General features: G+C 38.0%; 1 protein-coding gene across 1 annotated transcript; it reads right to left on the bottom strand.

Moving 5' to 3' along the window:
* Positions 1 to 543: 543 nt before the first annotated feature.
* On the bottom strand, positions 544 to 1,524 carry tas2r202 (taste receptor, type 2, member 202). Its single transcript, XM_088335017.1, has one exon. It carries the CDS (start codon positions 1,522 to 1,524, stop codon positions 544 to 546), a length of 981 nt encoding a protein of 326 aa, XP_088191143.1.
* Between the last annotated feature and the right edge of the window lie 11,283 nt (positions 1,525 to 12,807).

The raw sequence follows: 12,807 nt of genomic DNA on the forward strand, positions 1-12,807 counted from the left end.
AACATCTGGACAATTTCCCCAGATAATCAGTAGGATAACTGATGATTGTCAGTCCTTGTTATTATTATGAATATTTAATTTATGTAAGGTAGCATTGTCAAAGTCAAATGGATGAAGGGCCAAATAAAAAATGTGGCTACAAGCTGAGGGCCGGGCTTATCAAATGTTGAAATGTATTCAAAATGACACCTATAGTCTCATGAACCTAATAGAACCTAAGAAGTTCATTCCGATATGATCAGTGAATAAAGCAATATTTTCTTATGTCTGTGTCAGTAATCCTTAATTTCCAACAGGCACAAAAACAAATTTCTTTTGTAAAAAATCAGGTGAGAGAGGCTGGAATCATTCAGGGATTAACAGTAGCCGAACGATTCTATTTTGACAAAAGTATATTTACCAGCAATTTTTATTATTCACTCAACTGAAATATTTTTCTAAAATATAATTGGATTGAAGGCACTTGTTGTGTAAATGTTCTCTCACGACAAAACCAGAAAAACGTCAATACATAACATGTGATTCTCCAATTGAGAGGAGCCTTCAAGTCTTGATTCTTGTGGTGGTTCTCGCGGATTGGCCTCTCTGCTTGGCCAACTTCAGACAAGTCAACCCTGGATAGGCATCCAGGGAGCTATTATATTCACGGATCAGTGCTTTCCAAAGCGTTTTTTTCCCGTAGATCAGCACCATGGCCGAAACGGTGGTGTAGACAGATGTGAAAAAGAACGTCAATGAAATGGCGTTTTCTTGATGCACGGCTATCTGATAGTTGACATAAAGGTCCACTACTAAGAATATGAGGAAGACGGCGACCAGGGACAGAGACATTTGGATCACCCTCATTTGAGTCCCTAACTTAGGGACATGAGCACCGTTGGTGCTGGCCTTTATATGGCGCAGATGCATCGCCAGGTGCACAGAAATAGAGGCGCAGCATTTGATCATCAAAATTCCCGGTAGTACGTCGGAAACGATCAAATAAAGGGCCTCATAAATCTTCCCTGGCTTGTTGTTGGGCATCAACACTCCGCAGTCTCTGACATCGCTGGTGTCGTTTGCCAGGTGGAAGACCACCAGCATGGGGGTGCAGGTCCCCAAACCGCTTAGCGGGATGACGAAGACAGCGAGTGTTACGTGCTTGATGATGATTGCCTGGATTTGCGTGTAGCAGCGGTTGGGCGTGCTCACCAGCTTTGTGCTGTAGTAGAATGTGAGGAAGCTGCTGTCCCACATGATGGTGAACTTGAGGCTGAAGGTAAGGACCAGTAAGACAGAATAGGGCATCTGGCCGATTTTGCATTTGCCGTCCACCTCGTCCATGCTCATCCAGAAGTAGCAGACTAGCTGGTGAGTAATGTTGGCCATGGACAGCGCCAAGATTATGTTCTCACTTGCGCTCCACTGCTTCTTTCGCTTGCAAATGGAGACGCTGACCAGGACAATGTAGAGGTTGAAGAACACAGTGCTGACGGATAAAAAGCCCGTCAAGAGCCACAAGGCTATTTTGCTGGTCCCGAGCATGATGATAACCTCTTCAACTCCAGGTATACTTCACATCAGTTGTGAATGAGTGAAAAACAAAGTCACAAACCCACTTTAAAATTCTTAACATTTCTTCAACAACCCTTTTTACTTACATTTTGGATTTTCTTGATCAAAGCATCAACTTGCCTGAAGTCATCTGCAGGACGCTCACGGCAAGGTGAACGGATTTATTCGTCTGTGGTGCGTGTGATTTGCATCTCCCATGACCACAGGAAGTGATGAGGGCATATTTACATTCACGCAGGATATGCGCTTAGTGTGATTGATCTGGTGACTTTGCTGTACAGTGGTACCTCCTCTTACGAGCTTAATTTGTTCTAGGATCAAGTTAATAGCTCGAAATGCTCATATCATAAGTAAATTGTTCTGCTCTCATCCTCCCAAAAGCATACAAGTTAATCCTAAATAGCTATAAAACCCATCTTCTGACGGCTATAAACACATTAAAATAGTATTTTAATATCAAACTACAGTGATGGAATAAATAGGATAATATTGATTAAATAAAATACGAGTTTATTATGAGCGTTGTAACGAATGTGTGTGTTTTCTGCGGAGCAGGGGGAAGGGTTGCAAGGATTAGTCACAGAGATCGCATAGCTGTCAACTTATTTGTTTTCACTATACGCCATATTAGAAATATTATAAGGTTTTCTTTTTTTTTTTTTCAATATGACCCATATCCTCTTGCCCATTTTGGCACTATTACGGGTTGTCTCGGTCACCGGTAGCAGACGACAACGTCATCGTAGATTACCAATATTGTCCCAGGATCGTACATGGTGTTTATTGGTCTTTATACCGTTATTTAAGGTTTATTATTGCTTAATAAGGATTATTTAATTAGGATTATTTGCAATCATGGCGGTAAGCAGTCATGAGCGGTGAGCGGTCTCTAGTGGTAGCCACTGGGACTGCTCGTGAACTGGATGTTCCTTCCTATAGCGATCAAAATTGTTGTTAAAACGAAAACGCGTATACCGGAATTCTTGCGTTTAGAGGTGCTCGTATGAAGAGGTACCACTGTATTTTGATTGTCGAGCTGCTCATGCAGAGGTGGCCACATATTTGCAAACACCAGACCGCACGTGGATACTCCTATTTGCATGATAAGAAAAGCACGGAACATTTTTTTCACCTTGAAGAAAAGGTTAAGTGAATGCAGTTGGAGCTAAGTGGCAGAAAGAGTCAGACAAAGGGCTTTCTCTGTTTGTCATCTTTTAATACGCCGATAAGTCGGTCACAAGTAATTGATGTTCTCATTTCACAGAAAGCCCCTTGTCAGGAAGGTAAAGCACTGATAAGCAAAGTTACCCAGTTAAAAAAAAGTAACGGAGGACTGGATCGTTTCCCTTTTTAAGAATATATATGTATTTTTTTTGTTAGAGCACATTTTTGACTTTAAAAAAAATCAGACACCTCCTCAAAACAAAAAAATACAAATCAATTGAAAAATCTGAAAGATTTAAATCAAAATATTGAAAACAGACAGAAGACCAGTTGGAAAATCCATCTTTAAAGGAAACAAAAGCCTTTTAGGGATGGGCACCACCAGGCTGTGCTTGCCCAAGACACAACACAGGAAATGGTGCCCTTACAAGCCTCCTGGTTAGGGGAACCACTTATGAATTCCAACTTACTCTCAATAATACAACTCAGTGGTTAAGTAAAGTCAGGCATGAACATTTTTTGGAGTTTGAACATAATTAAACTTTAAAGTGACAGTTTGTATTATTTAGCACCTCCTAGAAGTAAAGAAAAACTTCATTCATTAAAAAAAAAAACAATTGCTTTTTTAAAAATAAGTGAATGAAGTTGAGCTATGATATAAACATATGTATTTTTAATACTTGTAGGTCGAGAAATTTGCATTCATTATACATAACATGACCCTCATCTAGAGAGAGCTGACATAGTAGTCCGCCATCTTGCTGCTACGGATACACATAATACATCGAACCTTGCTAAATGCTAGGAAAAAGTATAAAGAAATTTTGTATTTTATGTTAACTTCAAGTTTCCAGAGTCTGTATCCTTCCTTGTGCCTGTTAGCACTCGTCTTTGGTTGCACGACACGATACAGCAACATCAAGTGGTCAGATAATACACACGGTCACTTCGGGTAGAATGCTCTGCTGAATAGTTCTTCATCAAAAACATAAATGTGTATGCGGTATTTTTTTCAAAATTTCTGATATTGAAATAAACATGTAGCCTAATAGTAAACTCCTCTCAATACAATAAGATAGCAACCTCTTAAAGAGGACACCAATGTCTACAACAGAAAACATCAAAACACATTCAGAAAAAAATGTCAAAATCTGATAAACAGCAAAACATTTTCAGGTAAAACCCACAATACTAGTTAAATAGAAACACAACATTTAGAAATTATACATAAAACTAAATTCTCAATGCTGAGACCGCACCCAGAAAAACAGGCCTGCTTGTTTTTCAAGTGATTGCATTCGGCTTCAGTTAAAAGGGAATGCATCGAGCTTTTGCCAGATAAATGTTTTGCTACCATATTGAAGGAAATTAAAAGAAAATAAGCTTTTTGATTGAAGATCGCAGACAAATATTTGCAAGCCGACACGGTAATTTGAAAGCTTCTAACTGGGTTCATTAGGACAATCTTGTATGCGCAAATCCAAACTCTGAAAACCATTGTCTTTCCAAGATTTTACCATTTAAATTGGGCAAACATCCGGGGGACATTTAAAATGCAAAATTAATACAGAAGCTGACAACGTTGGAGTGGATTTAAAGCTGAATGGAAGTGCTTCAGGTGAAAGGTTGTACAAACTGAATCCATTGACTTGTTTGAATTTTAAACACAATTCCAAATAAATGCTTTCAGGATTGGCTTGAACCAAATTATAGTGCACGTTTTACCTTTTTCATCAAACCAGATTAAGATAAACACCACCTCATACAAGAAATACTTTTCTGACATTAAAACGTGAATTTTAAAGATTTTGTCACTGGGGACAAATTGAGCACAAAGAGCATTTATTTTTAAAGGGACAGTGTGTAATATTTAGTGCCTCCCAGTGGTAAAAAAAAACTTTCTTTCCGTAAAAGAACAAACATCAAATTGAATATTAAGTAAAAATTCAACCCAAACACCTTTATAAAATATTGGGTTTTTGAACCACTCTTTTCCTAATTAGAGGGCAGCATAGGATGGATGGATGGAAGGATGGCAAGCAACCCAGTGTCGGGAATACTCCACTGCCTTGAAATGGTTCAGTCCATTTGATTCCTTCCACCGCTCTGTCTCCTCTCCCCGCTCCTCTTTTTCTCTGCTAATGTACCTTGCGGCATAGCGGCGGAGTCTGTGAAGGCTCCTGCATATTATCTAAGTTATACTGTACCATTTCACCACCCAATGCCATGACATTGTTATCATCAAACAGATATTAAGCCTCATTTTAGCTGCATTGAATCAATGATCAGCCTGTTTGCATTTTTTTTCTGGTAAAAAAAACAAACAAAAAAACCACCATGTTTAGGTTAGAGTTTATTACCCAAAGTAACCATGAAGAAATACACAAATCGTCCTCGTAAATCTTCCGTCTATGTATATGATGTTCAGTAGAGAGAGGGATAGAAAGGGAGGGGACCACAGGTAACAGGTAACGCACTCTCGCAGAAGCAAAATATGAAAAGTGGCTAAGGTTAAAAACATCTCTTACAAAATACAATTTAAGATGTATCCCAATAATTTTTTCCCCTTAACGTGTAAACCACATTATCATCAAATTTTGATGGATTTTCTATAAACTATTTAATTGAAACAAAAAAGTTAGGAATTGGGGCAGCACGGCAGCGCAGTGGTTTGTGCGTGAGCGGCACAGTTATGAGGTCATGAGATCGAACCTCCTGTGTGGAGTTTGCATGTTCTCCCCGTGCTTGCGTGAGTTTCCTCCAGGCACTCAGGTTTTCTCCCACATTCCAAAAACATGCACGGCAGGTTCATTGGGTAGGTGTGAATAAGTGGGTGAATTGTCTGTCCCAGTGTGCCCTGCGACTGGCAGGCAACCAGTTCAGGGTGTCTTCTGCCCACTGCCCGAGGATGGCTGGGATGGGCTTCAGCACCCCTGCCACCCTACTGAGGATAAGCGGTGCAGATAATGGATGAAAGTTAGGCCTTTTACCAAACCAAATTATACCTACTTGGTAATAAAACAGTTTGTGTTTGAGAACACAGAGGTAGATGACTTTTTCAAAAATATTTTGGAAAAGTAGTAATGCTCAATCATTATCAGGCCGATATTTACCGGACAGTTAACTGTAAAATATGACGTTGGACTGATAATGGCAAAATATGAAGTCATCAGCCCGATAGAATAAAAGACCTGGTAACTCTAATTTTTAGAATTATTCAAAGCATTTTCGTCCCTGTTTATTATATATAATAGAATAATAATACATTAAAGTCCAATTTTTTTAGATGTAGTAGCAACTTGGTTTCGTCTCCTCCCTAGCTCTTCGGAACGTGCGCAAGGTACCGGAGATCAAAGTCAAAATCAATAGCAAGGCTTTGGACGTGTGCAGTGATCTTGTGATTATATTGGCCTCGAGACTTTAGTGAGTGAGTACATTGAGTTTTGTTTTATGTATAGCATACCTGTCAACCTGTACGTTTATGCCGTACAAAGTTCGTTTATTATGCATTTTAAGACGTGTACGACGCACAAGAAAATCTGTGCGGAAAAACGCAAATTACTATCACGAAACGGCAACTCAATCAAGTCAAATGGGTTTGCCTCTATCTCGGTATCGATTTTTTCGTTGCAAACGAAGCGAGCGGTTTGATGCTACTGTGCGCATGCGTCTGCCGCCTGGGGATTTCCCATCGTGCATCATTCCGTGGTAGTTGTGTAGTGAAAGGAAGTCCGTCTCTTTTTAGAGAACCGGCTTTTTCGGCTCAACTCATTAAAGAGAATCACTTGCTTTGATGCATTATGTTATGAATTATTATGTTGTATAAAGAAGTATAAAAGGAGAAAATGAAAAAAGACAGGTTTGTGGTTATCCCTTTAACCAGTGTAATACCAACAATAATTTAATGCACAAAATGAATTAATAATTTGAATAAGAAAATTCTACTAAACTATATTTGCATGTATTTTTTCTTCTACAGTGAACGTCCAAGCAACTTAATTTTTGAACTTTTCTTGTAATAAACCTCATTAATATCGAGCAACTCAGTATCTCACAACAAAATGTTAATTAACAATATATATGATATAACAAAACACATATAGAATATAACATGTTAAACTACATAAATAAACACGTTTGAAAAAAAATATGGTGTAAGATTATTTTGTATTTTGTAAGGGAAAATACGAATGTTTGTAAGGGCATGGAGCCGTGGAGGTTGACAGGTATGGTATAGAATCTTTGTTTTTTTAGTTTATATTTTTGCAAACTTCCGCTTCGCTGCATTTGTTGATTAAAACTGATAGCTGCCTGGCGAAGTCCACTAACGAGCGTCTTAAATGCGACAATGTGTTAATTTCCCTTACTAGATATCTATTTTAAATATAGTGTACATATTTAAATGTTTTGTATTACTTTGGCAAGTCATCATGTCATTAAATTTGCTTTGAGTGTGCCACTTTGAGAGACCCTAATTGGGCAACCGTTTTGTTTACTCGATGTAGTTTCTCTTCATGCAACAACATTTGTATGTATTTTAATTTACTATAGCTGAAGAGAAGAGCAAAGACAATGGTGCGTGATAAAAACAAGCGGTATATTTTTCCAAGCCAAGGCATCCGTGCCAATCAATTTTGGAGCACTTGTAAATGTTTACAATGTATATCTACACTCGAAATATGCCTGTAAATTATATACGCATGCACTTTCCTGCAATATCATATTCATTGTGTTTTAGCAGTTCTTGTCATAGTACATCATTGCAGTGTTTTTCAAACAATGTGCCCCAGCACGCTACGGTATTGTGAGACCTTGTCCACAGTGTGCCACAGGAAATTTCACTATTATCTTCGCAAAAAAAGCATTTCAGTATCTTTATTTTCTTCCAGTCATCAGTTGAGCCACTAAGATGTATCTATATTAGTAGATGTCAGGAGATCATCATTTTTTGGTATACTAATTATCTACTTGTGAGATAGTACCGGGAACTATATTTAACATACAAAGTTGTGGGGGCCGTGTTTTTTCTAAACATGCGCGTAAGAAACAATTGCATCAATCAAAGATTGGATTTGACTGCCAGGCGTGTTCGGGACGTGCAGTACCGAATTTCGCAGGCAGAGGGCATTAGAGACCCCACAAAAGCATAACCCTCGAAAGCTGACCTCACAAAAGCAAATGTTTATCAATTTTGTTGGTATTTATTGGGTGTATCTTGACACGAAACCTAGCTAAAGTCACACGCAAAGGCCTAAAGTACAACTGTGTACAACTCTGTATTGTGCAAAATGATTTAGCCGTTTTGTAGCCTGTAAGTAACATGCAAGGACCCCCGCTCCCACCACTTACACACACACACACACACACACACACACAAACACATAGCAGGATTTATTTTTTAAATGAATTTATTTTTTATCACCGGGGTTACATAGGATCATTTTAGCTTATACAATAGTAACACAGCTTCCAGGGTGAAAAGTCTCAAACAAAAAACAAACCCAATACAAGGACAGCGACAATAGCAAAACAAAACGAAAGAACAAAGAACTAAGAAAAAAAACATCACTACCTCTTCAAAACTAAAAACAGCAGATAGAGTAAATAGACCATTGTAGTGGATAGATCCCATAATTTTTTCAACATATTCAAGAAAACCTGACCATCTTATGTATAAGATATTCACATAATGCCTAAGTGAGTATCTACATTTTCCAGATGTAAACATTGTAGGGTAAATTTATTCCACATAGTGTGGGAGGGTGGTGCTGCAGATTTCCATTTTAGTAGGATCAGACAGCATACTATAAAGGAAATATGATGTCTAATATGATTTTGGGTAGATGTTCCAAACAATGCTACCATACAGTCTAGTTTGATAGGTAAGCCATATATTTGACATAGTTTGAAAGATCTTCCAGAAATGATGTAGGGATGGACATGACTAAAACATTGGTATTTGCAAAGCAGTTTAGATAACTTTTTTGTTGAATTAAGCTGTTTAAGATTGCACTGCAGTAAAAAAATCATCGACAATCGATAATAGAATAAAGTAAAAATATTGCAAATCAGTTTGCTGATTTTAGTTTTAAATTTCACAATAAAAACTACTTTTTTTGTTCCATAGTTGTTTTGCTCCTTTTAAGTATTTCTTTTTTCAAAAAGACAAGACAAAAATGATAAACCTTGAAAAACAGGTTAAAAGTATGAAAAAATCCTTAAAATGTAGTAAAATCCTAAATTACAAGAAAATAAACAATCTTAATAAATAACTAGTATTACCACAGTGACCACAAATGATTAAAAAAAAAACACTATAATGTCAAGTAGGAGAACATAATCATTTTAAGAATAAAAGTACAAACACAAGTGATCAAATGGTGGAATTTATTTTTTAAACATTTTCCATGGATGGTGTGCCTCAAGATTTGAAAAAAAATAAATAAAAATAGCGTGCCTTGTTAAAAAAGGTCGAAAAACACTATTATAGTACAGGCTTGATGTTGGTATTATCAGTCAACGTTCCTCCTCCCTTTTCACGGCTGCCTCGAAGGTGACCTAGGGCAGAATTTGTCACTGAGGGTCCTCATGTGCCCTCCATCCTGCAGCGATTATTAATTCAAGATACACATAAAAGAAATGCCAGCGGCCTAAATGAAGGCCTTTTGAAGACAGGACGGTCCATGGGCACTGCTCTGACTCGTTCTTAACTGACTGGGATTTGAGGTTTTCGCGTCCCGTCTAGCCGGTAGGCTAAAGCGTACCAGTTGCTGCTCAAAAACAAACGCACATAAGGCGATAGTGCAAGACGCCGTTGTGCAAATGACATTTTCTAAAGGCAAATAGAAGGCCCTAGGAAAGCCACGGCCTGGCCTTGTTTATGCGCATCGTCAGAATTTTAGATGGTAATTTGTTTACAGCAGAATGACATCTGCATTCTAATGCCCCGCTCAAGACGCTTATTATATATGGCTTATTTAAAATGAGTAGGTCTTACGACGTCACTTCTCATCTCCTGGAGTTCATTATACCTGATTTAGAATTCTGTGCCTAAATCAAAATCTTAGATTACAGAAGGTACACTATTCATTCTTTGGTTGGAATTTTTCTTGTCAACCTGTTGACAACAACCTTTTATTTACAAATTGCCTAAATTAAAGCTATGCTGTGTTTAATTTTGACACATTTACAACAGATTTTAATAGAACCGTGTACTGTATGCTCACAGTTCATGGATCCCTTAACAGCCAGGGTCATCGGGGCACCATTTCCTGTGTGTCTTGGGCAAGTGCAAATTCATCCTATGCTGTCTCAGTCGGATGCGGAAATTAATGATTCATGTGTTTGTTACCTCCCGTCTCGATTACTGTAATGCACTACTCTCAGGTCTCCCGAAGTCCAAAATCAAGAGCCTTCAGCTGGTATAAATGCTGCAGCGAGGCTTTTAACTAAGACAAGAAAGTTTGATCACATTACCCCGATTTTAGCTAACCTGCATTTGCTCCCTGTTTAGCTTAAGATGTGATTTTAAGGTTCTGTTGGTAGTCTACAAAATCATTCAAGGACTTGCTCCCTCATATCTTTCGGATTTAATTTCCCCTCATGTTCCGGTCCGAAACCTTCGCTCTGAAAATACTGGTCTACTAGTGATCCCAAGAGCCAAGAAGAGATCCGCAGGTTCAAGAGCGTTCTCCATTCGTGCCCCGGTGCTGTGGAATGCTCTGTCCCCTGAGATTCGATCTGCAACCTCAGTGGAAATGTTTAAATCCAAGCTTAAAACACACTTCTATTACATAGCATATGAATAACCTATAATTTATGTTGACAATATCTGTGTATTATTTGCCCTCATGTAGGATTTAGATCAGGGGATGGTGTCATAATAGTCTGTGGTTTGCAATAATCTGGTCTGTTCAGCCCTTTTAGACTCTTTGTGATTAAGGGCTATACGAATAAACATGATTTGATGGCACTTTATGAAGGTTTTTTTTCTTCATCTACTCATCACTGCAATGTTCTTTGCTAATTTTCATTGTATGGTATTCAAATGGAATCTGCTGCTAATATGATCGCTAATATTCACTCTTCTTTTAAAGGATCCCTTAACCTGCAGGGTTGTCCGGGCAACCACTTTCTATGGCGGGTCTTGGCCAAGTACAGCCTGACGGTGCCCATCCCTTTTCCATGTCAAGGTTTATTTTTATTTTTATTTTTTTGGTAGGGGTTTGCTCCCCCACATAATGGTTCCATAGTTACCAGTAGCAAGAAAAGACTCCTGATCGGACTCAGATACAGCACCTATATCATCTGGTCGCTGTTGTTTCATTGAAAAGCGTCATCCCACGCTTTAGAGTTGAGCCATATAGTCATTTATTTAAATACATACATTTGAATATAGTTACAAAAATATATGAAAGGCAAAGTGAGTCCTTTTTTACTGGACAAAGAGCCTTTGAGTGTTTAGTATGTCACAAAACCAAAGGACATAACATCAGCGCCACAAAGTGATGCAAATGCATATGTGCGATGTGACAGCCAAAATTTCGAAACAGAATACTATTTCTCCAGTGATTTAGGATACAGTATTTAGATACCATACAATCTGTGAGCGGCGGGCCTAGGACGCAACCATAAAGAAAAATCGTCTGCACCCACCCGGATTGGGGAACCGGGGCTACACTGTGGGGGTCCCGGCAGCAACGGCCTGGGTTGTGGAAAGTAGAAGTAAGAAGGGAGAGGACCCACAAAGAGGACTGGAGGATGCTGCTTGGGAGGGTGGGATGACAGAGCTATGCCCTTGCACAATAGTTCTGCCCTTTACACTTTGGTTAACTACTATTAAAAGATAATAACTCTGAAATTGTTTAATTGATGTTGAAAATGTCAGAAAAAAGTGTTAAAATGTCATATCGTCATGTCATATTGTCAGATATAACAAAATTGTGAATATGCTTGATGGCTGTTGAGATTGTCGTATTTGTTTTGCTGCTGTTGGTGTCGGTGGATTTGTTCAGAACAAAAACAATCGACTTTGGCCTGGACGAATCTATTGACACTAACAAAGATGTTATACAACGAATTTGTGAATACGCTTGATTGCTATTAAGATTTTAGAGAAGGGTTGTTCAAACCTCACATTGTGTTTGCTGTTAAACGTCATATTGAAATATAATATTGTGAATGTGCTTGATTGCTGTTGAGATTGACAAGATTGTTTTCTGTTATTAGTGTCAATGAATTTGTTCAAACCATTAATTGCTGTTAAAAATGTTGAAAAAAATTGTTAAAATGTCATATTGTCAGATATAACGAAATTGTGAATATGCTTAATTGCTGCTAAAATTATCGAGAAAAATTGTTCAAACCTCACATTGTTTATTTGCTGTTAATAGTGTCAATAAAATTGTTCAAACCAAAAAAAAAAAAAATATTGTCATAGATGCAGCCAGTCACTGTATCCGCATATATTTTAGAGCCTTCCATCTGACTTAAATGTACCCATAATCCTTATTGTCCAGCCACCATTCAGAATGGCACACACACAAACAAACACGCTCACTATTAGTAATTTCATGCTCTGTATACTTTGTGAAAAAGGTCTCAGATTAATGGGACACTGTGTAATATTTGACCACCAGATGTCAATAAATTCTTAACTTCAACAAAAACACGTACTTTAAAACACAAAGAATGCAAACTACGGAGACTCATTTACCTGCCTAGCCTTGTCAGACTTTTTCAGTATGCAAAGAGATTTTTAGGGTTTTTAGGTACCCGTAACAGCAAGATGGCTGACAATCATGCCAGCTCCCTCTAAGTGAGACTCATGTTTTGCAAAATAAATCAAATTTCTAAACTTATGACTGTTATGTATGCACAGTGATATGATACTTCATGTGTTTTCGCTTTTCAATTTAAACAATGCATTAAATTTTTTAAAAATAATTCACCACTAGGAGGCGCTGAATATCACACTGTTTTTCTTTCAGCTTTAAGTTTTTATGTGGAAAGACAAGTTGGAGGGCGTTGATGGCTGTAATACTTGATGTCTGGATCCAGGAAAACATCTTGGCAGAATTCAGAATCAGA

The sequence above is a fragment of the Urocampus carinirostris genome, chromosome 5 (assembly GCF_059441175.1).
Source record: "Urocampus carinirostris isolate Australia breed hairy pipefish chromosome 5, RoL_Ucar_1.0, whole genome shotgun sequence".
NCBI lineage: Eukaryota > Metazoa > Chordata > Actinopteri > Syngnathiformes > Syngnathidae > Urocampus > Urocampus carinirostris.